This window comes from Hippocampus bargibanti, linkage group LG06 (genome assembly GCF_051943395.1).
Source record: "Hippocampus bargibanti isolate YZ-2025 linkage group LG06, ASM5194339v1, whole genome shotgun sequence".
Lineage (NCBI taxonomy): Eukaryota > Metazoa > Chordata > Actinopteri > Syngnathiformes > Syngnathidae > Hippocampus > Hippocampus bargibanti.
This window is the reverse complement of record NC_142739.1, coordinates 21971095-21998955: the sequence shown is the minus strand read 5'-3', so window position 1 is coordinate 21998955 and position 27861 is coordinate 21971095. Positions and strand designations below refer to the sequence as shown.

Below are 27861 nucleotides of genomic sequence, written 5' to 3'. Positions count from 1 at the left end.
AGTGTCCTTTTCACCAGTGGATCAGGGACGTCAAGGTGAAATGTGCATGTCTACTTCAAGCTAAATGTTAAAGGCAAATTGATATTTCAAACCACCAAAGTGATGAAAGTAGGAGGAAAGGAAAAGAAGTAGAAAAACAAAACACAGGAGCTGCTGTAAAGGCAGCCACTCTTGTGGCGCCATTTTGAAGTCAAAACAACAACAAAATAAAATACAACAACACAAAAAACACAGACAGTCATTCAATCTTAAGCACTTTCTGCGCCCTCTTTGTTGTATGAAGCAGTTTTAGATGAAAGAGGATCAAAGTGTCCTTTTCACCAGTGGATCAGTGGTGAAATGTGTACGTCTACTACAAGCTAAATGTCTAGAGCAAACACCAAGATGGAGCATCCATTGAGGAAAAGAGATTGTCTCACAGATCTTGTCCCACATAAATCAGCTTCAATTCCAAGCCGCAACAGTAATGATAACTATGAAGTTTCAGATTAGAACAGTCATCATAGTCAAATAATTGAAATAAAAGACAGGAATTAACTGTTTCCGTCTAGTCGCCATTTCTCCACTAAGCTTATTCAGCGCGACTAACAATTCACCGGTATTTACCCGATTATCAGTAATCCACGTAATTTCAAGCCACTTGAATTTGATTGATATGTGGTGACGATAAAAACTAGACTTTTCTAGACCTTTCTAGACTTTTATTCATCATTAAACCAAACAACAATTTAGGATAGTCGCCGCTAATGTATACGATTTATTGCTATCTAGCTGGCTACCTAGCTAGTTAGCTATTAGCTGTCTAGCTGGCTATATATTAGCTATCTAGAAAGCTATTAGCTATCTATCTGCCTAATTATCTAGCTGGCTATTAGCTACTTATTTGCTAGCTTTCTATCTATTTGAGTTACTTCCGGGTTGAGTGAACATTGGCGCGTGTGGCTGCCGCTGCTAACCCACAGAAAAACATCCTGTGACTGTAAAGTGACCTTGAGAGTTTTGAAAGGCGCTTATAAATGAAGTGCATTATTATTATTATTATTATTATTATTAAATTAAATTATTATTATGATTATAACAAAACAAATGTGACATTTGAACAGGAGTGTGTAGAATTTCTACATCCATCATCAGTAAATAGTAAGATTCAACATGCAAGGCTATGAAGCGCAATTGAGAACGAATGGTTAACCGTGGCTGTAGCTTGAGGTGCCCCACATTGGGATTAACATCTCGCACAAACCTTTGTATCTCTTTCTTCTGACCACTAAAGGCAAACACAGTCCTGATGGCAGAAATCACCTCCTCAGCCACGGCGCCTGCTTTGGCGTAAGCAGCCTGTTCTTTAGCAGTGAAGGACGTCACCACCTAAGGAAAGACCAACAAGCTAAGCAAGAAGAGGTTTGTTTTTAAGGATGAAGGGAAGTTTACCTTACTGAATATGCCGGCTGACAAGCCCAACAATGGGCACACAGCCAGGACAACCAGAGCGAGCTTCCATCCGATGCTTAAGCCAACCACCAAAGATCCAATGAAGGTGGAAAGTGACTGGATCAACATCCCCATTTTGTCTCCAATACCTTCTTGGATTTTATACATGTCACTGCCCGGGACAAATGAATGACCAAATATTATTGTAAAGTCACGACAATATCTACCACATTGCAAAACTGATTATTTTTAAGACCACGTGGAGCAGAGCGAGGAATCTACTTTCACTCATTCACTGCCAGACATGTGAAAAAATGTGCCAGGGTTTTTGTCATGTTCACTCAAATTCAAGAACCCACAGAATATTGACTTTTAGGACTACATAAACATTGCAATGTGAGAAATCTTAGATTCACTTCGTTCATCAGGAAAATAATGAGTTAATTCCTAAATTATAAGGGTCATCAGAAATAAATGAGTTACAGTAAAGTCTCGTTATATCGATATTCAAGGGAGTCCGTAAAAATATCGATATAACCAGGACTATCGATATATCCGACCCTGTTTGCATGTAATTTTCTCCGTGCGTGCATAGAAATAGTATCGATATAACCGGGACTATCGATATATCCGATATCGATATAACGAGACTTTACTGTAATTCCTAAGTTATATGGGTCTGGAGTTATATGAGCTTGAAATGAGGTCAGATGTCCAAAATACAGTGCAATACATGCATAATTGGTTCATATAGTGTTTGAACAACAGCTGAAGCTGGAACAGAGCACTAACATGGACAAAGGGCAAATGCTGCCCCCTCATGGAAGGGGAAAAACATTGCCAGAGGCCAACCAGTGCTTTATCAGCACCCGCTTCAAGAGATACCAAAACCCAAACAAATTCGGCAATGGTGCTCCATGTCATATTTTCAATTCCCAAATAAATTCGGGAATGGCAGTGAATGAGTTAAAAATTTGAGGGAGACTGATGAAAGAACACCCGCACAAAAAAAAAATCCCGTGACTGTAAAGTGTCCTTGTGAGTTTTGAAAGGCGCTTAAGAAAGTAAATGTATTATTATTATTATTATTATTATTATTATTATTATTATTATTATTATAGAAGGGTTCCAGCTAGGATGAAAGGAAAATTGTATAAAGCAGTGGTGAGACCAGCCATGATGTTTGGACTGGAGACAGTGCCACTGAAGAAAAGACAGGAAACAGAGCTGAAGCTGTTGAGGTTTTCTTTGGGAGTGACTAGGTTGGATAGGATCAGGAATGAGTACATTAGAGGGACAACTGATATTAGAGGCTTTGGAGAGAAAGTCAGAGAGGCCAGACTGAGATGGTTTAGACATCTCCAGAGGAGAGAGAGAGTGACTATATCGGGAGAAGGATGCTGAGCCTTGAACTGCCAGGCAGGAGACCGAGAGGAAGACCGAAGAGGAGGTTTATGGATGTGGTCAAAGAGGACATGAAGGTAGCTGGTGTGAGAGAAAAGCCGAAAGGAAAAGAAGAAGACGATTATTATTATTACTTTCAGAACAGTTTGCACAGAAACTGGCAGCTCACCAATGGCCTATTAAGTAGGCATTCAAATTTAACTACCAAGTACGACCTACTTGGTATTTAATTTCAATGCAAATATGTATTTTGCACATTTCCCCTTTAACTCATTCCCTGCCAGACATGTGCACAGGGTTTTTGTCATTGTCACTAGAATTCCAAGACCCACATAATATTGAGTTTTAGGACTACATAAAAATTCAGTACTTCAGTCATATGGGTCTGGAGTTATATGAGCTTGAAATGAGGGCGGCTGTCCAAAATACAATGCAATACCTACACATTGGTTTATAGAGCGCTTGAAGAACAGCTGAATCGGGAACGCAGGGCTAACATGGAAAAAAGGGAGATACTGCCCCCTGGTGGAAAAGAAAAACATTCCAGAGGCCATGGCTAGCACTTTATCGGCACCCAAGCATGAAAAAACAACCCGAACATATTCGAGAATGGCACATATTTTCAATTCCTGAATAAATTCTTGAATGGCAGTGAATGAGTTAATCAGAACAGAATATGTCATTTACGTTACTCACTCAACAAGACGGGTGTTGAGTGTTCCCGTCTCGTTGACGTCAAACCAGCCAATGTCCTGTCGCATGATACTGTGGAAAAAACGCTTCCGGATGCGTTTGATTTGTCGTACAGCGGCCAGTGTAAAAAAAGCAACCTGCATGTAAGCTGCCACCAAGACCAAGAGTCCTGTGATGGCAAAGTAAATCGAAAAGCTGTAAAGAAGAAAGAAAAAACGAATGTTTGAATATGCCCCACTGAGTTTGAAACTGACTTTGTGTTTCTTACCCGGTCATGTCATCCTGCAAGGTGCTGTTGGTGGAAACTGAAAATAGGGATGACAACGTGGATGGAACATTTGTCATTACGTTTGGTTACTATTTGTGAGTGTCTTTGTCAACTTACTGAAGTACTGAGTATTGTTTTTAGATATTGCGGAATACTGTATAAATCTGTCCGCCATATATCCAAATACAACACACATGAGGGGGAACACCAGCCCATGGGCCACCGACATCACCGTCCCAAAGACGATCAGTATGACATCTATGCCATCTGCAAAGCGAAACTGCGTACATGAAACCAAATCGTAATTGTCAGTATTAATCTTATGACACAGTAAAACAAAAACAAAAAGAAAAACAAAGACAACATACCAGTTCAATGGGGCCAACAGTGATAATTTTCCCATCTTTGTCTTTCTTCTTTCCACGTCCTGTTTTATTGTACTCACTTAGACAAAAAAATGACACAAAGTGTTGGATTGATTTAAAGTTCTGGAAAAAAACTCCAAAGGTTTGTGAAAGAACTGCAAAATATTACCTTAAGTAAATATCGGTATTGTGATCCCGGCGGTGATTTTGTAACGTGTTTGTTTCGCTCATGTCTGGGCTCTATCAGAAGAAGATGGAGAATCTGTTATTTTGGTTTTCAAGATTTTTCGATCAATTCAAAAATCCATGATTCTTTTCCTGAAAATGAAGCTGTGCTAAATGATTAACAGCTGACCACTTAGAATTGGTAAAAGTTGACATTTATCCCATTCCCCATGAAATCTAAATTCCAAAAGGTTGTGTAAAAATGTCATCTAGCATTTAGAAATTGAATGACTGAAAGTACAAGGACACAACCTATTCATTCCCTAAAGGACTCCATGTGTTTCTCGGTTATGTATCGGAGGCCCTATGAAATTAAATATCTTTCCAGAACACTCTGCTACAATGCCACAAATTAATAATTGATCATATTCTCCTGCTCATGAATCGTGGTCCCTTAAAGGACAACCAACGTCACTTTTTTGTTTCTTAACTGACATCAGAAAAACGTTTTAGTCAAATGCAAAACACCAATAAAAATGACTTAAAAGTGTCTAAAAAGTACTTCAATTTGAAACCGGAAGTGGCCAGTTTCAGACAGTCCCGCCCCCAGTTCGTGACGTCACACCAAGATGTCTTGCCTTGCTCGAGAATCAAAACAATGGCTTCAGATTTGGAAAAGATGCTTTCTTGTTACTCATCCAGTTATGAATACGATTCAAATAGTTCTGAAGAGGAAAGCATCAATGTTTGCAATCGATTAAAGGAGTCCTCCTATATCAATTCGATCCGTCAATTACAGCAATGTAGCACCCAGAAAATGCAGATGATGGCGCCCAAGCTCCATTGAAAATGGGCTGATTTGTCTGCTGGGAATTTGTGTCAGCGAATATCAAATAGTGTTCTTGGTGCAACACACAACGATTCACTATCGCATTATTTATGTGGTTTCCTTGTAATTTCGCCATCAACACAGATCAACACAAAGTTTTCAGACCAAATTTCAGACCAAAGTACCGCAAAATGCATTGTGTGTCGCTTTCTCGGTCAGGAGCGTTCCAAACGTGACGTCACGTGGGGATCGTCATCAACTCAAAAACAAGACTTCCTGAATATTCAGTTTGAGTCTTAAAACGTAAAATATAGCTATATGGGGTGGAATCTTTGTAAAATACGCTCAGTAGAAGTCATTTTAAGTGCAAATTATGGACACAGTTTGTCCGGAGGGGTCGGTTGTTAGCAGTTGGAATAAAGACTGAAACTCAATTCATGTGACATCAGGCAATTGATTTGGCCTTTTTAGTACAATCTTCAGTCTAAAGTACAGTATTTGATTCTCGCAGATATATAATTAAACAGCAAGAGAAGGTAAAACATCATCACAATGGAAACTCTAAAATCGATCCGATCCTTGAGCTCCAAACTTTAGCTGTATCTATAATCAATATCAGACCATATTTCCTTGTCTTTGCAACATTTTAAGTGTGGCTGCCACTACCACTTTAAAAAACGTAAGATACTTTATACGATATTTAAAATTGTCAGCGTTAAAAATTATGTATTATAATTATATTTTTAAAACGATATCACGTTTTATCCTTGAAAAGTATGTATTATATTTATTTTTTTTTAATAGATATCAAGTTTTATCTTCGATAATATTGTCATTTTTCGGTTTGGCCAGTAGAAGGCGTTGTATGCCAACCTTGGGCCTTAGGCATAGCTTTGCTAACTGCGCATGCGTTAACGGTCTCAACACCTGATTGGATTCTAGTCACCATATCATCCTTTCGTACAGGTAGCAACACGCTAACGTGTTATTTTTAATGTGTTGATTTATTACGCTCAACTACAGTACTTGCGTGTTCCTATTACTGTGGTCATCAGATTTAGGTTCGGGGTTGAATTTGTAATTTACGACACGTTTCCGCCTTTCTGGAGTATGCACGTTCCTAATAAGCACAACCTGTGAGCAGTCTTTTTTTAATCTAAGTCATATTTGTTTCCGTGCTAATACTGACAGTCCCATTAGGAGCAAACTAACATTCAGCTTATTCCTGTAATTGTTTTTTGTTGTTGTATTACCGCTTCATAACTTCATTTCGCAATTGACAACTGAAATGACTTCAACAATATAAAATTTGCTTCATATAGCCATCATGCGCGTTTCAAAATGATTTGCACCACTGAGCTAGACTAGATTTAACCATGTATTTCCTCATCGGAGCATGTTTAACTCAACTGTATAAAGATAGCATTTCAAAACCACCACTGTACATACCAAGCGTTGTACAGGAAGCAAAAATAGTTATGCCAACAAAGACAGTTAAAACACTAAATGTGTAAAATAGTAAAAATCGAAACTGAAAACGAAGTGTTATGCTGAGACAAAAATATAACCCTCATGAATATACTGAAATCGATGAAGCCTGCACCTCAGTCCAGTATATATTTCCAAGACCCCCAGCCCCTAAAAAGACAACCATTGATCAATTTATAATACCATGCATTCCTTATGTTTCACTTTTACCATGCACTTGGTTTCGTTTATCAGGGTATGGGTTAATCAGGGTTAAATCAACGTCCAGATATACTTGGATAAATATATATGCTGAACACTCTAAATTGGTGTTATACAGGACATTTGTTAAATCTTATGAAAATATCATGTCCTATTGTTGAGCGTGACTTAGCAACCGAGCTAACGGAGTTGAAATTCTTCACGAAACTCTTCCTGTCATGTCCTCCAGCTTGACATTCTGATTATCGAGCACCGACCACCGTGTTTACAACCCGTTTAGACTCAAAACAACGACGCAGTACACATTCAAATAAACAAACAAACAAAAAAAACAATAGTCGCATTTGGCTTCTTGGTTCATTTAAACTTCCGTTGGACGTGATGTCCGAACGAATACGGAGCGTAATTCACTTTTGGCCAGTCCCCGTCATACAAAACATCAGAACATGCTTTGTAATTCCACTTCCTTCGCAAATGTTCACCGGACATTAACGTATTTGAACGATCAAAAACGTCACGTTTACCATATATTCACTCGTCAGTTGTGCTCCAACCTGATCCAGCTGCCATCATATGATACGCCCTCCACTGGCTGAAAAACAAAAACATGGGCTACAACCGTACGGTTTACAAATTCTAGGGGCGGTCCTACATTGCTCCACTAGGGCATGCCTTTTTCGGATTTTCACCACCTGTAATTGACTTGAATATACATTTTTTTCCCGAAAAGATGTCTCTCATAATGAATGGCAACCAAGTGTACCTCACCTGTTGCCAAAAGACAGTTGGAATATAACCATACTGTCACCTACGAACTGTCAGAATTGACTAGTTACTTTTACTTAAACCTTTGCAGTTGGCATCATAAAAACAATCACAGTTGGCATCAATATGTAAAAATGATAATATAATCATAAAAATATGTAAATAGAAAGGTGTAGCCTGATGAATGGGATCTTCTGGGGGATTTAGAAGGCAAACAAAGAACAGTATCAATAATGACAATGTCACAAAATATTAGAACGAGTATGATATTCCCCATACATGGCTGTGAAAGAGAATGGTTGGATGCTTTCAAGTCCAGGAATGATTTGTGACAAATACATTTTCTTGTGTCAGCTCAAAACAGGCACCAAACAATTGGACATCTAATTTGGGGGTAGGAGCAAAACAACAAGAAAACACTGTGGGTAAGTGCTTTTTTTTCAACTAGACAATTGTTGTTATCAGTTCACGAAGTTATACATCGGCCGAAAGCACGTCGTCTTAGTGTTCCAAAAGATCAGAATAAGTATTTTGACGTGAGTACCGAAAGTTCAAAACTCAATTTTTTATTACCACAACACGGTACAATAATAATAAATCTAACTGTGGTTACAGGCAGTATTAAGTAGAGGACTGGAAGTGTTAAACTGTACAGGTCCATCAAAGGCAGATGAAACGACCATCATTCTCATTCTGTGAATTGCTTTTGATAGATTATGACTAAAATATTATTGGTAAACGTAAATTATATTCCTGTAAGAGAAACTGCATTTGATAACTGTATTAAGTATTGAGTTTATGTGTTCTTCTAAAAAAAAAATATGCTTGTGTTGTTGACTGGCCAAAATATGACGTAGAGCGCCAGTCCCAAATTTGTTCGGGTTTTGTTTATTCATGCTTACATGCCGATAAAGCGCTGGCCATGGCCTCTGGCAATGTTTTTTTTTTCTTTTTCCCAAGGGGGCAGCAATTTCCTTTTTTCACATGTTAGCACTTTGTTCCAGCTTCGGCTGTTGTTAAAGCGCTATATAAACCAATATATATGTATTGCATTGTATTTTGGACAGCCGCCCTCATTTCAAGCTCATATAACTCCAGACCCATATAATTTTGGAATTAAGTTTTTTCATGGAGCGCCATTCTCAATTTTTTTCGGGTTTTGGTTTTTCTTGCGGGGAGGGGGGGTGCCGATAATGCGCTGGTCAGACCTCTGTCAATGTTTTTTTTTCTTTTCCATGAGGGTAGAACATTTGCCTTTTGTCCATGTTCGCGCTACAGCTGTTGTTAAAGCGCATTATAAATCAATGTATTGTAATGTATTTTGTACAGCTGCCCCCATTTCAAGCTCAGATAAATCCAGACCCTTGTAATTTAGTTATTAACTCTTTTTTTCTGTTGAAAGAAGAGAGTCTGAGGTTTCTTAACGCAGGACTGAATGCTTATGTAGTCCCAAACCTCAACATTCTGTGGGTCCTGGAATTCGAGTGACAATGACAAAAACCCTGGCACTGGAGTGGACACATTTTTGCACATCGTCTGGCAGTGAATGAGTTAAAATCTCCCATCGTTTTTATAGAAGTACCGGATTGTAAAAATGCTTTTATATTACTGTCTCACACTAATAGTCAGCATTGTCCATTCATTAAAGGACAACCCGCCCCCAGTTCGTGACGTCACGGCAAGACGTCTAGCATTGCTAGTGAATCAAAACAATTGCTTCAGATTCGGAGAATATGCTTTCTTGTTCCACATCCACCTATGAATATGATTCAAATAGTTCTGAAGAGGAAAGCATACATGTTTGCAATCGATTAAATAATTTATTTGTGCCATTTTGAGGCAACAGTGGGGGTAAATCTCTCAACCCAAAAAAGAGGCACAAAATGGCGACCTCCTGTGGCCACCTCCGTTTCCACAGGCTGATAAATTCCTTATATGGCGCTTGGATGCCCTCTTCTGGCCTTCTGGCAGCTTTTGGGTGCAACACAAGGTCCCCAGACCAAATAAGTACAGCAAATTCATTGACGTGATGGAAGGACGGCGAGAATACGTCTTTTTTACGGTCCTTTAGTGACGTCACGTACGGACTCGTCACCAACTCAAAAACAAGACTTCCGGAGTATTCAGCGCGAGTCTTAAAACGTAAAATATAGCTGTATGCGGTGGAGTCTTTGTAAAATACGCTCAGTAGAAGTCCTTTAAAGCCATTTTAAAAATTATGGACACAACTTGTCCGGAGACGTCGGTTGTCCTTTAAAACAGGTCTTAAGTCTTGTGCTCAGTTGTAGGCTCAAAGAGCAAAACACAAACCGGGAATGGACTGAAGTACTGTAATTGTTGATCACCGTGAATCACAGAATAATTCACTTCAAAATACAGGACTTTATCTTGTGTGGTGGTTAATCTTGACTGTGGTGTTTCTTGTGACCAGTAGTGATAAAGTAACGCACTTGATAACATCCATGCATGGACTTTAATTCTTATCTGTATAACTCTTCAAGAAAGTCAACTTTCCGATAATTAGAATTACATTCGTTCTTGTTCAGATTACACGAGTGTAAGCCAAAGTAGTCGGTCATCATTCCTGCCATCGTAGAGATGTTACATTCAGCAGTAAAATACTGCACTTCTCTTCATAAAAAAATGTTAATTCACTCATTCCCTCCCAATGCCCATCTGAGTTGTGACCAGCATATGGTAGATTCCCTTTTTGGCCAGTAGTTGCTGATGTGTCCCTTGTTCAACCACCACGCCACCCTGAAAGACGGCGATACGGTCTGCAGTTTGGATGGTGGACAAACGGTGGGCTACGACAATACACGTCCTGCCCTGGCTTGCTTTGTCCAACGCCTCTTGCACCACCTGGATGAAGCGCAAACATGGAGGACATAAGTCAGTATGGCGGAACATCAGGCGGAAATTCCAGAGCAGAAAAATTAAACATCTACCTTTTCACTCTCAGTGTCGAGTGCAGACGTGGCCTCATCGAGAAGCAACAGTTTGGGGTTACGGAGGATCGCTCGGGCGATGGCGATTCGTTGTTTCTGACCACCTGACAGCTGGGTCCCTTTATCACCTGCCTGAGTGTCATACTTCTGCTCGAGGAAACAAAGTCAAAGTTAATACAGGGAATCCTACAATTCAATCGATTAAGGGAAAGCATGTAAAGTTAAAAAGTATTGGGCCCTAAAATTGAACCTTGAGGAACCCCCAAGGTTCAATATCTAAACGAAAAACTTTTCAAACTTTTCAAAATAACATATGTCTATGAAATAGGAATGCATCTACCAGTAAATTAAACCTGTATTTAAGATTGAATGACTGTCTGTGTCTTTTGTCTTGTGTCACATGATTTGTTATTTCGTTTTTTGTTCTTGTTTTGACTTCAAGATGGCGCCGCAAGAGTAGCTGCCTTTACAGCAGGTATTTTCTTTTTCTACTTCTTTCTTTTCTTTCCTCTTACTTTCATCATTTTGCTGCTGTGAAATGTACATTTCTCCACCTCAAGACTAATACAGGCTAATCCACTCTTACTAGAGATGACTTCCAAGTTTTGAAGTCTTTTTAATAACGCGCTTAGATCCAGTAGCACGAGTGTGTTGAGTTTTTTTTGTCTGCATGACACCTGGTATTTAAAATCCTGCTGTTTCTGAATTATGGGGCATCTTCAAACCAGATTAATATTTCTCTAAGATATTATTTGTGTGTGAAAAATAGTTTTAGTGGAGGAAAATATTTTTTCTAGAATATTACTTAGAAATGCTAAATTGGATACAGGGCTGTAATTATTAAAAAAACCGCATGTGAGCAAGTTGGCTAATGTACATGTTGTATACCAAAATAATGACTGAGCATGTTTGCAAGCTATAGGCTCGAGAAAAATGAAAAGGAAGTGATCTTGAATGAGGTTCTTTATTGCCTCGTCATTAAACCTAAAGACAGAAATCATTAAATCTAATGATGGAACTGTCTCAAAGGTTGAAGTTAGAATAGATGACAGCACAAGTTTTGATCAAGACCACATTTGATTCACAATTGATTTTACCATTGGCAATTTTTCAATGAAGCTGTGAATGTTGGCTTTCTCAGCAGCTGCCTTAATCTCCTCAATGGTTACAGTCCGACTGTTGTCTCCGTAGGCGATATTTTCAGCCAAGCTGCAATCAAAGAGGACAGGCTCCTGCGACACAATGCCGATCTGAGACCTCAGCCAGTGGATGTTCAGCTCTTTCACACTCTTGGAATCAATCACCTGGAAGGAATAAAAAAAAAGAACATGTGAATGGAATGATTGAGGTTGGGTTATGCGGTCCAAGTTTCAAGCAAGACACTCAAGTACCATGTAAGTCTCAAATAATATAAAACTCACCTATTATGTGATTATTATTTTTTTTGCCTTTTGATTTGATAAATAGAAACTATGGAGAATGTTATTAATTCCTCATATTAGCCCAGTCCTGTGTTTAAATGGAAGGACTCGCATTATCTGGGCATCCATTTTTAGAACCGCTGATGTAGATGAGACATTTTGGGACTGGATTGGATTGGCCTATAATAGTCTCGCAGTGGAGAAATTTACATTTCACAGAAGCAAAGTTATGAAAGTAAGCGTAAAGGAAAGGAAGAAGTAGAAACACACAATACAGGAGCTGCTGGAAATTCAGCCACTCTTAAAGTCAAAACAACGACAAAAAATAACAAATAATATGACAACACAAAGACACAGAGACACAGAGAGTCAGCAATCTGAAACACTTTCTGCACACTGTTGCATGAAGCAGTTCTAGATGAAAGAGAAGGGGATCAAAGCGTCCTTTTCACCAGTGGATCAGAGACGCCATGGTGGAATGTGCACGACTGCTTCAAGCTAAATGTTGAAAGCAAACACGGAGCTGTAGAATCCATTGATGAAAAGAGATTATATCACATCTCCTGCCAAGCGTAAATCCGCTTCAATTCCAAGCGGCGACAGTTCCACATACACATCAGCGCTTTATGCTGACGCTCCTTGGAACTGTCATTCCCACAGAGATCTTGAAATTAAGACTGTGGTTAAGAATGAATGACTTTCTGTGTCTTTGTGTTGTCATATTATTTGTTATGTAGTCTTTTTTGTTCTTTTGACTTCAAGATGGCGTCATGAGAGTGGCTGCCTTTCCAGCAGCTCCTGTATTTTGTTTTTTGACTTCTTTCTTTTGTTTCATCTTCCTTTCATAACTTTGGTGCTGTGAAATGTAAATGTCTCCACAGGTAAATCCAATCTGATCCAATCCAACTATTTGAAAATAACACCCACCATTAGTTCACATCAAGTAGATGAAGAAAGAGGCGGGGTCTAATTGTGTTTTTGTATGCATGTGTCTTTTCTCACCACATTCCCTTGCGTGGTGTCGTAAAACCTTTCCAGCAGTTGGATGGTGGTGCTTTTTCCACAGCCGCTGCTTCCTACCAGGGCCAATGTTTCTCCCTTGCTCACTTTCAGATTCAGCCCTCGAAGGATGGGCACATCAGGGCGTGAGGGGTAGTAAAACTTCACATCCTCAAAGCGCACATTGCCGTCAAATTTATTCTGGAGATTTAAGGAAAAACACAGAAGGGAAATGATGATTAATCAATATGACTGTGAAGGGAAGAAAAAAAAAAGGGACCGGTAACTATGTGAGGTTTTGTGTCGCTTACCAGTGATTCTCCATCCTCTGATAGATTATCAATAGCAGGTTCTGTGTTCAAAAGCATAATGAGGTGTGCAGCAGACGTTTTGGCCTTTGCGTAGTTTGGAGTGAAGGAATTGGCTTCTCCAAGAGCCATGGCGCCATACAGAACAGCTGAAATAACTCTGGGTGAGAGAACGTGAGACTGAATGTTCATATTTTGTGACAACATACACACTATAAAAAAGTGGATTAAAAATATCGGCACGCATAGAGCGCTATTCTCGAATTTGTTCGGGTTTTGGTTTTTTCATGCTGGGGGTGCCAATAAAGCGCCGGCCAGACCTCTCGCAATATTTTTTCCTTGCACAAGGGGGAAGCCAAGGGGAAATTTTTTTCCATGTTAGCGCTTTGTTCCAGCTTCAGCTTTTGTTAAAGGACAACCGACGCCTCCAGACAAGTTGTGTCCATAATTTGTAAAATCACTTCATATGACTTCTACTGAGCGTATTTTACAAAGATTACATGGAATATAGCTATATTGACTTTTATTATGTCTGATTATGTTAGGCCAGCAGAGAAGGCCTTGCTGGCCCACCAATGAGATATATATATATATATATATATATATATATATATATATATATATATATATATATACAGTAAAGTCTCGTTATATCGATATCGGATATATCGATAGTCCCGGTTATATCGATACTATTTCTATGCACGCACGGAGAAAATTACATGCAAACAGGGTCGGATATATCGATAGTCCCGGTTATATCGATATTTTTTCGGACTCCCTTGAATATCGATATAACGAGACTTTACTGTGTGTATATATATATATATATATATATATATATATATATATATATATATATATATATATATATATATATATATATATATATATATTATATATATATCTTTTCACATCTCAGCAGATGCTGACATAGTGATGGCTGCTTGGTGTATGAATTCATTCCAACGATATGAATGTTGTCTAGTTTATTCATTGAATTGAACTTTGAACTCAGCTGTTAAAAATATGTAATATGAAAGGAGAAGCTCCCCTAGTGTGCATCTCTGGCACGTGACCATAAAACCACTATTTTGTAATCTGATCACGTTCACAATTGCCTTACCTGTGCTTTGAACTTGTGGGAAATGATTTACATGATTTACATATATACAACAGTTATAAATGTCTCCCCCCCCCCCTTGGCACTTTATCTGTCTGTCAAAGTGCAAAACTGAATGTTGGACTTATCTATGGTGACTCACAAACATGAAAAGTCATTACTCACAAAAATACGCCCTCAACATCCATTCGTTTTTCATCAATGAGCCAAGCTCCGAAGCGAAAACATCCTGCGTAAGCAAAGTAGATCATGGCCTGGGAAAATGCAAATGTAAAACCATAGACATGAGCCTTTTTCTGAGAGTTCCTGAAAATAGAGAGACGCAAACATTGATGAAACCCAAGAGCTCAGAGTTCCAAATGAATTTATATTTGGAGAGTAGATTAAAGGCCCGTTATACTTGTATGGAACGATGAGGTTTTCATGATATAGAGACTCAAACTTGGGTTCTCTGGTCAGAGATGCAACAGTCCGAATATTCTCGATGGCTTCTGTAGCAATCTAAAGGAGATGGGATGAAAAAGCGTCAGCTGTTGAAGGACTGCGTGACTATGACAAATATGACAAAGAAAATGCCCACCTTTCCAGCTTTCTCCAGCTCTTTCTTGTCCTCAGCAGCTTGCCCAGCTAGCAACCGCATCTGCACAGTTCCTGCCACTGCCATGACGGGAACCACTGACAATATAAGCAAGGTCAGCTCCCAGCCGTACACAAAGGCGAGAATCAAACCGGTACCCATATTGGCAACATTCTGGACCAGTGTGGCCAGACGTACTCCCGTGGCCTAACCAAAAAGGGAAACAGTTGATCACAAATGTGGAAGAAAGAAATAAGATGGTGGATATGGTCCAGTGAGAGAATGCGTTACCCCTTGCACTTGAGCAGCATCTGTGGCCAGCCTTGTTGTGAGTGCTCCGACGCTGTTTTTATGATTATCAAACCAACCAAGGTCCTAAAAAAAACAACAAAATGTTTTCAATACATATCATTTATAAGCGCTTTTCAAAATTCTCAAGTTCACTTTACAGTCACAGGATAAGATTTTCTGTGGGTGAGCAGCAGCAGCCACACGCTCCAGCGTTCACTCAACCTCAAAGTATGTACTGTCGATAGAAAGCTAGCTAGCTAATATATAGCTAATAGATAGCTTGATAGATAGATGGCAGATAGATCAGAATTATATATATATATATATATATATATATATATATATATATATATATATAGCATATATATATATATATATATATATATATATAGCAAATAGATAGCCAGCTAGATAGCAAATAGATAGATAGCTAGGTATCTAGAGAGCTATCTAGTTTTGAGTTTTGGGAAACTACCAAGCCATTTTGTGGAGAGTAAAAAAAAGAGACATTTTGCTAATAGATAGCTTGATAGCTAGATAGATAGTTAGCAGGTAGATAGATAGCAAATAGATAACCAGCTAGATAGCAAATAGATAGCCAGCTAGATAGCAAATACATAGCCCGCTAGATAGCTAGCTAGTTTTGGGAAACTACCAAGCCATTTTGTGGAGAGTAAAAAGAAACAATTTGCTTTCGTCTCCACAATCCTATCTCCCAATTCTATCTACAAAAACTATCATTTCAACATTTTAAAATGCTTGTTCTTAACTTAAACAAATGAAAATTAATTCTGTGAATTGCAGGTGGCATTACATTATTCCGCCATGTGTTTTTTTAACAGTGGTTGGAAACCACCTTTGTGTATTTGTGACTTTGAAACGTCTGCCAACTATCTTAGTTGGCATACTTGATCTGCAGCGACCAAGTATTGAAACCACCAAATGTGTTAACACAGTCAGATGATTTAACCCTCGTATTATGTTAAGGGGTCAATTTGACCAGTTTCATTTTTGTGTTGACTAAAGCTCTGTATACCCTTTCCTTTTTGTTTCTGCAAAACAGTTCTAAAATATCCCAAAGGGATAGAAATATGTTGTCTCTTTTTTCAAGTGTGTTTATAACATCTCAGAAATAGTTGCTGCTGATATCACCTATTATTTGTGTGGATTTTTACATACAGGTAAAAATGACTCACAACATAATCAATGAGATTTGTTTTCAACATAATATGAGGATTAAAGAACCTTTAACTCATTCACTGCCAGACTGTGCAAAAATGCGTCCACTCCAGTGCCAGGGTTTTTTTCATTTTCACCCAAATTCCAGGACCCATAGTATATTGAGTTTTAGGACAACATAAATATTCAATTCAGCGTAAAGAAACCTTACACTTTCTTCTTTCATCGGAAATAAATAGTTACTTCCTAAGTTATGTGGGTCTGGAGTTATCTGAGCTTGAAATGGGGGCGGCTGTACAAAAGGCAAAGTCTTTCCCCTCGTGGGATGGAAAAGCATTGCCAGAGGTCTGACCAGCACTTTATCTGCACCCACCCGCAAGAAAAAAAAAAAACAACCAAAACCTGAAGAAATTCGGGAATGGCGCTCCACGTCATATTTTCAATTCCAGAATAAAATTCGGGAATGGCAGTGAATGAGTTAAGATAAAATTATGATGAAAAATGATTCCACTTACCTGCCTCATCATAGCCTTGAAAGCAGCAAGTCTCAATTTCATTGTCAGAAGCTCTCCAGATTTACCAAAACAGAAACCCTGTAAGGCACAAGACGTGAACACAAATCGAGCATCAGCCCCCAATTGATGGTGAATTGTTCTTGAGGACATTCAAAGAAAAAAACATTCTGATCTCTTTTTACATTGGAAAACATCATCATAAACGAACACGTGCGTGTGTGTGTGTGTGTGTGTGTGTGTGTGTGTGTGAGACGCATAGCAGTACCTGTAAAAACATGGTGACAAACGAGACAGCGCCAATAACCGCAAACATTAGAGAGAAGAATAGAGATTTCTGTTGAACAACGTTTAAATCAGGCTCAGCAAACACCTGAAAGTCAGAAAAAGAAGAATCAATAAATTCCTTCAAAGTTCCCATTTTAAAATAACACATGTGCAAATGTCCCAGCCCACCCCAAATAAGAAGATCCAAAAACAATCTGACCGTGATGATCTTGGAGAAGATGATTGCAAACAATGGCTGCATTGCGCCATTTATTAAGGCACAGATGGTTCCAACGAGAATGTAAGGCCACTCGGAAAGGTTGAATCGCATCACTTTGAGAAATGACACTGGGGGGACATTTTCGCTCTGCAGTAAATCAGGAAGAAAAAAACAAGTTGTATCAGGCCACCCCTTAATACTTTGTGAAGAAAATTTTGAAATAAGCAACCATCTGTTTTACCTCATCTGTTGTATCTTTGTCATGCACCAAATTTTCTTGCTCTTCTTTTTTTCCCTCTGAACCAACAAAAGAAGATTTTGTCGACCTCCTCCTCAATGGTGGCGAGTTCGAAATACTTTTGTCAGCCTGGCTATTATCAACCTGCTCTTCATCCTCCTCCTCCTCATCGTTTGCTTTCTGAAATGTCTGAAAGATGGAGATGAATTTAAATTGACAAATCACTCTGGAAGTGCAGTTGATTATCCCTAAAATGTGTTACCTGCGTAGTGACAAGCATATGGTATACGCCTTGTTTTTCCATCAGTTGGTTATGAGTCCCCAGCTCGACAACCGATCCGTTTTGGAAGCCGGCGATGATATCGGCGTTTCTGATCGTTGAAAGGCGATGAGCCACAATTACGGTGGTACGACCCAGTCTAACCTGAACAAATGGCACAAATTTAACGTCTTAAGGCAGGAGTGTCAGACTCTTTTTTTTTTTTGTGGCGGGCCACATTGTAGTCACGGTTTCCTCTCGAGGGCCATTTGAAATCAAATTCCAGGACCCTCAGAGTACTGAGTTTTAGGATGACATAAACATTCAATGTTATAATGTTATATAATGTTATTCAATGTTATATTCAAAGTTATATGGGTTTGTAGTAATATGAGGTGCCAGTGGGGGCGGCTGTACAAATGGCAAATGCTGCCCCCTCGTGGAAGGGAAAAACATTGCCAGATGTCTGACCAGCGCTTTATCGGCCAAGTACGACCTACTTGGTAGTTAAATTTCAAGGCAAAGATATATTTTGCATAATATTTAACTCATTCACTGCCAGACGTGCACAAATATGTCCACTCTAGTGCCAGGGTTTTTGTTATTTTCACTTAAATTCCAGGACCCACAGAGTATTGAGTTTTAAGACGCCATAAACATTCAATACAGCATTAGAAACCTTAGACACTCTTCTTTCATCAGAAAGAAATAGTTAATTCCTAAGTTTTATGGGTCTGGAGTTATCTGAGCTTAAAATGGGGCCGGCTGTACAAAATACAATACAATACATATTGATTTATATAGCACTTTAACAATAGCTGAAGTGCTAACATGGACAAAAGGCAAATGCTGCCCTTTTGTGGAAAAGAAAAAACATTGATAGAGGTCTGACCAGCGCTTTATCGGCACCGCCACAAGAACAAAAACAAAACCCGAACAAATTTGGGAATGGCGCTCCACGTCACACTTCTCAATTCTCGAATAAATTGCACAAACTGTAACGAACAAGTGAATAGCTAGTTTTCAAATCTGAAGTCAAGAATAACGACTGTTGTGGTTTATATCAGACAATTTGAAATTTTGATTCGGACTTTAGCAAGCAGCGTGGCACTTGACATGCTTAATTTGCTTTCGCTGGCTGAATAAAATGACGTGGGGGGCCGGATTTGTCCCCCGGGCCTTGACTTTGACACCTGTGTCTTTCAGGAAGTTTATGATTGTTAACAGCGCAAAACATCGGTTCATTTTGCCCAAAACACAAACATTCGAAAATGTATCACTGTGACAAATCCCGAGCAAGGCACCGCTCTGATTCTTTTTACCTTATCGAGCGCAGCCTGCACGACCGTTTCACTCTCGGCGTCGAGAGCAGATGTTGCTTCGTCCAGCAGAAGTATTTTGGGGTTACGTACGAGCGCTCGAGCAATTGCAATTCTCTGTTTCTGTCCTCCACTCATTTGAGTGCCTCGGTCCCCAACCAGCGTCTCAAACTTCTGCTCGATGACAACACGCTCATAATTAGCAAGAAAAAAAAATTGATGTAAAAATTAAAATCGTTATGCAAGAAAGTCATACTTCGGGAAGGGTCATGATGAAGTCATAAGCGTTGGCCTCCTTGGCAGCTTGCTCAATTTCATTCTGCGTCACATCTGTTCGTCCGTATCGGATGTTCTCAGCGATGGTGGTGGCGAAAAGGACAGGTTCTTGACTCACCACGCCAATCATCTTTCGCAAATAGCAAATATTGAGCGAACGGATGTCATGGCCATCAATAGATACCTACAGAGATAGAAACAATCGGATTCTTAAATATTACATCATTGTGTGAAAAGAATAAAGGAAGTTTAGATGCTTTGAGGAGTCAGCAGGATTTCATGTTGGTGACTGGATGCGTCTTTCCTGTGAAAGGGTTTAGAACCGTATACCTACCGTTCCATCCTGAGGATCGTAGAACCTCTGCAACAGCTGAATGGTGGTGCTTTTACCACAACCGCTGCTTCCCACTAAGGCAATGGTCTGTCCACTTTTCGCACTCAGGGACATGTTGTTTAATACCTACAAAAAGATTAATGAGCATCATAGAAAGAAATATCTTGGATGGAGTTGAACGGTGGCAATGAGACTTACTTTAACTTCTGGCCTTGAGGGATAGTTAAAGTGGATGTTCTTGAACTCGATATTTCCACTGATCGAGTCAGGATTGAAGCCGCTTTCTGAATAGCTGTCAATGCTCGGTATCTGTGGAGTCAAGTACAGTGATACCTCAGCTTACGAATGATTTAGCTCACAAACCTTTCATCTTACAAACATTAAATTCGCGAGCATATAGTCTTGGCTGACGAACTAGTTTTTGGTGGACGTACCAAACCACACGGCGCCACGGTAGCTGGCGGACTAGTTTTCGGCAGATGAACACCAAACCACACGGTCAAACAGCGCCAATGTGGCTGGCGAACTCGTTTTTGTCACCCACTTTCTTTGATTGGGGACGTGGTTTATTATCAAGAATACTTTTGCTATAATGGGACTGAAAAAGACCCCACCACAGGCTCGTGTTAAGCCAAAGAGGACACAAAACAAAATTATGGTCGAGCAGAAGAACGAGATCATCGAAAAACACAAACGAGGTTTGCGTTTATGTGACTTAGCGTCCCAGTACCATTACGCTAAGTCAACCATTGCTACCATCCTTAAGAACAAGGAAGCTATTAAGGGTGTTTCTGTGTTGTCTAAGCAACGGTCTCAGGCAATAGAAGAGGTTGAAAAACTTCTGTTGATTTGGATTAATGAAAAGCAGTTAGCAGGGGACAGTGTGAGTGAGGGTATTATCGCCAAGAAAGCACGGCAACTTCACTCGGATATCATTAAGAGGCAACGTGGAAGTTCGTCATCCGTTGACAACTACCATCACAAAGGTAAATAAAACGACTATTATATAGTGCAGTTTATTTCTTTAATTACAATACAATAGCACATTTATTATACATAAAATAAGGTATGTTTTGTGTAGTTTTAAGGCTTATTTCATAGACAATTATGTTTTATGGGGACCCGGGGACAGATTATTCTAATTTTAATGGTTTCTTATGGGAAATAAATGTTTGGAATACAAACCTTTTGCCTTACACACACTTTCTGGGAACCAATGAAGTTTGTAAGCTGAGGTATCGCAGTATTTCATTTAGTTTTGATTTGGGTGTTTGCCTCATGGCGGGTTTGAGAACCTGATGCTTATCAAAGGCTAAAAAGACAATGTGAGGAAGAGTGTCTGTCTGCTAAGCAGGTTAGACAGAGTTTGGAACAAAGATGGTGTTTATTTGCACAGCTCGCCACTTTGCTCGGGATATGCCCCATATAAACAAGCTCATTGTTATCGGGGTTGTTTTCAGTTTTGAAGTATTGTTTGAAAAGAAGAGAGACTAACACATGGTTCAAAATTACGTACTTGGCCAAATTTACGTACTTCGATTCGTTTTCTTAACTGGCAAGTGTAAGAATGTCACAAGTGTCTGAAACGTGTTGGTTACAAACAAGCTACTTTGCTAAACGGTGATCATGCTAATTTGAGTGAATACCGTATGTTGAAGTCAGACAATTAAAAGGTCAATTGTCGATCACACAAAACTGCAGTCAAATAGCGGATGCTCCAATGAGAGCAAATTCCAATGGCTCATTAGATTGTCGGCTGTATCAAAGCTACATCCTGACACACTGTCGCTAACATCAACTGACAGCAGCCCGTCATCAGAAAATGCAAACTCTTCTTTAATGTGAAAGAATGAAGACTGTCCTTACGTTGTCAATAATGCTGTAAACTTTGTGCGCGGCTCCTCGAGCGCTGGAAAACGACTGAATGTTAGGTGAGGTCTGCCCCAAGGCGAATGCTCCGATGAGCACAGCAAATAAAACCTTAAGACAATGAATCGTCCTTGTCAGTTTCGGACATCTATTTGGCGGGTCTTGGGGGAATATTTGACATTCAAGGTCTTCATGCCTCAACTCACTGTAAGCACAATGCCGATGGAGTACTCCCCACTCAAAATGAGGGTGCTTCCATACCAGAAGGCCAGAGCATAAGACAGGTAGATCAAGAAGAAGGTGAAGCCCATGGCAATATTTGAGCTTATTGCCTTTTTTATTCCCACGTTCTTGGCATCCTCCAAGTTCTTATGATACCTGTGAGATAAAGCATTGAAAAAATAAATCTTGAAATGCAGATGCCTAATCATTGTCGTGGTCAACAACTACAAAATATTCATCTGGCCCCTATGACCTTTGAATGCTAACTGATAATCGCACAAACCTCTCAATCTCTCTCTGTTGACCACTGAAGGCAAACACGGTCCTGATGGCAGAAAGCACCTCCTCCGCCACAGCGCCTGCTTTGGCATAAGCAGTCTGTTCTCTTGAAGTGAATGATGCCAGAATCTAGTGAGAGACCAAGACTATGAGCTCAGCTTGCTTTCAAGATTTAAAGGCTGGACAAGGTGGACAAACGAAGGTAAGTTTACTTTACTGAAGAGTCCAGCCATGACACCTAACAAAGGGCTGATGGCCAAGATGACAAGAGTGAGTTTCCATCCTTTGCTTAAACCGATGACGACCGATGTGATGAAAGTGGCGCAGGATTGGATCAACATTGCCACTTTGTCGCCAATACCCTCTTGGATCTTATAGACATCGCTGTCAGTGTAGACACAAAAATGCAAATTGGTTATCTTGAGAGCGCCGTCACAATGGCATGTATTTTACTCCAAAGTGGCTTACTCCACTAAGATTAATAGTAACATTGCAAAAATCAATCAATAACCCCCCAACCCCCCAAAAAAAAACAATTAATCAAAAGACATGATTGTTCACACCTAAGCTATAGAGTTTATATGAACTTTTGCTAACCAAAATAGTGGCACCCTCCAAAGAAAAATATTGGATTTATTAATGTGAAGGTGTACCGTATTTTCCGGATTATAAGGCGCACCTTCAAAGAATGATATATATGAAAACTTTTCCCATACATAAAATGCACCACATTATAAGGCGCACCTTTAATGAATGATATATTTGAAAACTTTTTCCATATTTAAGGCGCACCAGATTAAAAGGTGCACCTTCAATGAATGACATATTTTTTAAAAAAATCCATACATAAGGCGCACCACATTATACGGCGCACCTTCAATGAATTACAGTTTAAAACTTCCCCCATATATAGGGCGCAACTTCATTGAATGATAAATTTGAAAACTTTTTCCATATATAAATTGCACCAGATTTTTAGGCGCAGCTTCAATGAATATTTTAAAATGTGTTTCATATATAAGGCGCACCGGATTATAAGGCGCACCTTCAATTGATGACATATTTTAAAAATGTTCCATCCATAAGGCACACCACATTATAAGGTGCACTTTTATGAATTACATACAGTAAAGTCTCGTTATATTGATATCGGTTATATCGATAGTACTGCTTATTACGATACTATTTCTATGAACGCAAGGAGAAAGTTACATGCCGCAGGAGCGGATATATCGATAGTACGGTTATATGAAAGGCGCTTAGAAATGAAAAGTATTATTATTATTATATCAATATTTTTTCCGACTCCCGAGAATATCGATATAACGAGACTTTACTGTATTTCAAACTTTTCCAATATATAAGGCGCACATTCAATGAATGACACATTTTTAAACTTCTCCATACATAAAATGTGCCACATTACAAGGTGCACCTTCAGTGAATTACATATTTTAAAACGTTTCCCATACATAAGGCGCACCGGATTATAAGGCACACCTTCAATGAATGACAAATTTAAAAAAATCCAGATATAAGGTGCACCTTCAATGAATGACAAATGTTAAAACTTTGCCATATATAAAATGCGTCACATTAAACGGTGTACCTTCAATGAAGTACATATTTAAAGATTTTTCCCACGTATAAGATTCACCGCATTATAAGGCGCACCGTCAATGAATTACATATTTTAAAAAACACATATGAGGCGCACTGGATGATAAAGCGTTCCTTCAATGAATAATATATTTTTAAACTTTTTCCATATATAAGCCGCACCAGATTATAAAGTGCACCTTCAATGAATGACATTTTTTAAATATCTTTTCCATATGTATTAGGCACGCTGGACGATATAGGCTTTTTTTAGTGTAAGGCGTTTCGGTGCGCCTTATAATGGGGAAAATAGGTACCTAACGGCGAGACAAGGGAGTATGACTAACTCTGTCAAACGGGTGTTGAGCTCTCCAGTTTCATTGACATCGAACCAGCCGATGTCCTGTCGCATAATGCTGTGGAAGAAACACTTTCGGATGCGTTTGACCTGTCGTCCGGCTGACAGCGTAAAAAAAGCAACCTGCATGTAGGCCGCCACCAGCACAATGGTGCCTAGGATGGAGTAGTAGATGGCAAAGCTGGAAAGAAATGGAAATGTTTTTAGAAATAATCCGCTTGAATTTAAGAAGGTTCATTTTTCGCTTACCCGGTCATGTCTTCCTGTATGGTGCTGTTTGGAAAAGTGATATCTGGGAGGGGGGAGGCAACCAAAATGTTGGAATAGTCTGCCATTACAGTCAGGCGGGCAAACGTTTCTGGGTACTCACTGGGGCTGCTGTTGTTGAGGTAACCTAATGCAGCATTTGATACGAGGCTGTCCGTCATATCTCCAAACACAACCAACATAAGAGGCAGCACAACCCCGTGGGCCATCGACATCACAGTCCCGAAGAATAGCAGCGCAATGTCTTTAGAATCTGCAAACCTGAACTGTTCGCACAAGGGGGAAAAAGGGCTTATAAATGCAATCACAACAGACGACCGATGACATGCTGTACAAAAACAATCATTGCAGAGAGAATTAAAGACGCGCAATTTACCAGTTCAATGGCACCAACCATGGGTAGCTTTTCTTTCTTTTCTTTCTTCTTTTTACCTTTCCCCACCTCATCTTTAGGATCACTAAATAAAATAGGAAACCATTGATCAAATTGCTCTATTTAGTTGTTTCATATATAAACCCAATGAACTAGTTACCTTCAATAAAATATAATCACAAAATATTACCTTAAATAAATGTCTTTTAAATTCCTCTCCAACTTATCCGTTTCATCCATCTCCGGCTTCTGTCAGAGGAAGAAAGTGCGCAATCTGCTTATGAGTCCATTCTGGAAGTGAATTAAAATGTAAACATCAGACCTTCGCCGTCGTCCTTCCACAAAAGGCACCAGTGTTTGACAGGCTGGGTGATCACACACAGACATCCACTTTTCCAGCGCTATGCTCTCGTCCTTCCACACCCTTGTCGAGCTTTCTAATGTTTGACAGAGATGGCGAGCTCACACGCACACGGATCACACCTCGGCTAACGGATGACCACCCCTTGCACGCCCCTTTTTACTTCCTTGCCCATCCCTCTCACGTGGCTTGATTTCCTGTGCACAACAATAACCACACTGCTCAGATGCACATAAAAAAGATTTTACAAATCATCATTTAAAACCTGGACAGAAGTCAGATTGACACGTGAATCACCCAAAGGAGCTTCAACTGTGGTGATGATGTTATTGTGTTTTTCAACTCCATTTGACCCACGCACTGTGGCGGATGTGTGTTTTAAAACTCAAACCTTAGTTATTTTTTATTTATTTGGAAAGCGTTCAGCACTTTTATCCAAAATCCCCTGCTCTCTATCATATTTTTGCTATCCTATTAAATGGGTTCCATTTTGTGCCCTCAAATTATTGAAAACAAGGTTATTTTTCCATCCATGCTCGTCCACTAATGACAAAGGTCAAGTTGGATCAAAAGCGATAAAATGGAGAAGCATTTGGTTGTAAAAGTAGAGGATCTCCACATGATGGCCAAAGGTAGGGATTTTAATTTGTGGCCAATAAACCTTTTGCCACCTCAACTCCATACCACAAACGTTATGGGGCAGAAGACACATATTTTGCATTGTTTTGTAAAATAAAAGAAAGTTTGTTTGTGTCGTGTATGGCCAGTATTTGACCAGCGACAGGTCTTGGGTGTAGACTGTTGGGAGAGTTCTCAAGCACAGTGTCTCAATGAAAAGCATAGAAGATGAACAGTGTAACGCCAGATAACCAGCGAGCGTCCTTGACAAATCTCCATCACATATATACGTACATTATATAAAAAAAGAGAAAGAGAGACAGAGTGACACTGACTTTTGTTTATGACATAAAATGGCATCTAAATTAATTAAAACCTGAGCCCTCTGCCCATGATATGCAACATAGAATAAGCCCACATGGTCGTCAGTGGGCAGCATTCGACTGACCAAGTTGATTATTACAAATATACAGTGAGACCTCAACTTACGAACTTAATTGGTTCCCCGACAGAGTGTGTAAGGCAAAAAGTGTGTATCTCAAAAAAAAATCCCATAGGAATCCATTCAAATGGGAATAATCCGTTCCCGGGTTTCCATAAAATATACTTTTCAACTAAATAAGCCTTAAAACTACACACAACATACCTTATTCTATGTATAATAAATGTGCTATTGTATTTTAATGAAAGAAATACACCGCATTGTATCATAAAGTCACTTTATTTACACTTGTGATGGTCATTTATGGCTTGATGGAATGGCGTTGGAGGTCAAAGGGAATTGCTATTTGGAAAGAGAGGCGCATTACATGACGACTGTAATTAAAGAAATAAACTGTGCTGTAAAATAAAGTTTTATTTACCTTTTTGATGGTCGTTGATGGCTTATGGAAGGAGAGTCACCTTCCATAAGGACTGTTGGTAACTTAACCTCTGGTGCTGTTTGTTCGTGTGCTTCCGCCGAAGATCACTCCGCCAGCCGTGGTGGGTGTGTATTATGAAAATAGTGCTTATTATAATGTTTAATTTTCATAAATTTGACGTTTGTAAGACAAAAAGTTTGTAAGTTGAGGTGTTCGTAAGTTGAGGTCTCACTGTACAGCGGTCGATCCATTGACTTTTTCAATTTTGCACGTATCTCTGGAAACCAGGTGCCCTAAAAAGCAAAACAATGTCATTGATGGGTTAAGAAAATGTTTGTTTCCCAAGCATTCTCCAATACTGTTTAAATTTCGTGTTTTTAGTTCTTATTTAATAGAGATAATGATAGACACCCCTACCTGTCAGTTGTACCCCCCCCCCCCCCCACCCCAATATCCAGCCATTCGTTTTCTGAACAGGAGGTTGCCAGCAGACGTTATAATTTAAGAGAACAGACTTCCAAGTTTAAAGTAACGTATTGAGAACTAATAAAAACAATAAAGATATAATAGAAATATTAACTATGCATGTATGTACTTCGTTTAAGCATTGGTCCGATTTACGTACACATTTAACCTACGTCTCCTTTACGCCGAAACTTTAAATCGAGAACTTTGAGCATGATAAATATCTTACGTTTTATTAGGTGGCTGATTAACATTCAGTGCATTTTGCGGCCCCTTTAATAATTTGTAAAGTGAGACGATAATATTAGCTTCTAACGGGTGTCGCACTACATACTCATCGCCTTGAATCATTTGAACCGCGTTAAAAAACAACCATTCTGGACTCGGCACGCTCAGAAATGCCGATCGGTACAGGATTGACAATCACAGTCGTACTTTAATAAAATAAGGAGTGCATCTAATTTAAAAGCCAAATGTGTATTAAGATTTAACATGGACGACCTTCTATTTATAATAAAGCCACCCGGGGGAAACGTTGATGTTCATTGAATTTGTATTCACAAACGCTGAAGACAAGATAGTTATTCGTTCTGGGTGCAAAAAAAATCAAACCTTCAGTTGTCAGGTTGGAGGAAATGGAGAACTCGCAATTTACCCCACGAAACCTAGATATCGAAAGTACTGACCGGAAACTGCGTCGTTCATGT

At 39.3% G+C, this 27861-nt stretch overlaps 2 protein-coding genes and 1 long non-coding RNA gene across 6 annotated transcripts in view; 1 reads left to right on the top strand and 2 right to left on the bottom strand.

The window, feature by feature from the left end:
* Positions 1-7424, bottom strand: part of LOC148896793 (ATP-dependent translocase ABCB1-like) — a 17301-nt gene extending 9877 nt beyond the window's left edge. Inside the window, exons 1-8 of one of the 2 annotated variants that reach the window (XM_088998945.1) lie at positions 7369-7424; positions 4331-4394; positions 4165-4240; positions 3914-4076; positions 3797-3833; positions 3532-3723; positions 1432-1603; positions 1244-1368 (exon numbers count right to left, since the gene is read on the bottom strand). In XM_088998945.1, the coding sequence (XP_088855071.1) occupies positions 1244-1368; positions 1432-1603; positions 3532-3723; positions 3797-3833; positions 3914-4076; positions 4165-4240; positions 4331-4392 (827 nt within the window). In that variant the 5' untranslated portion in view covers positions 4393-4394; positions 7369-7424. Of the gene's footprint in view, positions 1-1243; positions 1369-1431; positions 1604-3531; positions 3724-3796; positions 3834-3913; positions 4077-4164; positions 4241-4330; positions 4400-7368 lie in introns of both variants that reach the window. The other variant, XM_088998946.1, reaches the window with a different exon arrangement.
* LOC148896792 (uncharacterized) lies at positions 5989-11033 on the top strand. Its single transcript, XR_016115332.1, has 3 exons — positions 5989-6291; positions 7964-8034; positions 11000-11033. It is a non-coding gene; the product is annotated as an uncharacterized LOC148896792 (long non-coding RNA).
* Positions 9926-27820, bottom strand: abcb4 (ATP binding cassette subfamily B member 4). Of its 3 annotated transcripts, none has more exons than XM_088998943.1 (28): positions 27767-27820; positions 25170-25405; positions 25038-25096; positions 24851-24932; positions 24457-24740; positions 24197-24388; positions 22463-22634; positions 22255-22379; positions 21956-22127; positions 21747-21860; positions 20079-20189; positions 19881-20006; positions 19527-19730; positions 19274-19444; positions 17955-18116; positions 17696-17881; positions 17455-17601; positions 17236-17340; positions 16971-17048; positions 15277-15360; positions 14989-15192; positions 14809-14909; positions 14574-14714; positions 13289-13445; positions 12981-13178; positions 11655-11861; positions 10558-10704; positions 9926-10471 (listed from the first exon to the last, which is right to left on the bottom strand). In XM_088998943.1, the coding sequence occupies exons 3-28, from the start codon at positions 25085-25087 to the stop codon at positions 10265-10267; spliced, it is 3927 nt and encodes a 1308-aa protein (XP_088855069.1). In that variant the 5' UTR covers positions 25088-25096; positions 25170-25405; positions 27767-27820; the 3' UTR covers positions 9926-10264. The 3 variants fall into 3 exon arrangements, with proteins under 3 accessions (XP_088855069.1, XP_088855070.1, XP_088855068.1); XM_088998944.1 differs by lacking the exon at positions 27767-27820 and having other exon boundaries at positions 24457-24499; positions 24578-24740; positions 25170-25991; XM_088998942.1 differs by lacking the exon at positions 27767-27820 and having other exon boundaries at positions 25170-26000.
* Between the last annotated feature and the right edge of the window lie 41 nt (positions 27821-27861).

What these genes read in the sequence shown, in the direction of transcription:
- abcb4 (XM_088998943.1), bottom strand. Translation starts at nt 25,087, where the DNA reads ATGGATGAAACGGATAAGTTGGAGAGGAATTTAAAAGACATTTATTTA. An exon ending in TGGCTGGACTCTTCAGTAAA is followed by an intron (nt 22,380 to 22,462) that starts GTAAACTTACCT and finishes GTCTCTCACTAG; the next exon opens with ATTCTGGCATCATTCACTTC. An exon ending in TTTACAGCATTATTGACAAC is followed by an intron (nt 20,190 to 21,746) that starts GTAAGGACAGTC and finishes TTGACTCCACAG; the next exon opens with ATACCGAGCATTGACAGCTA.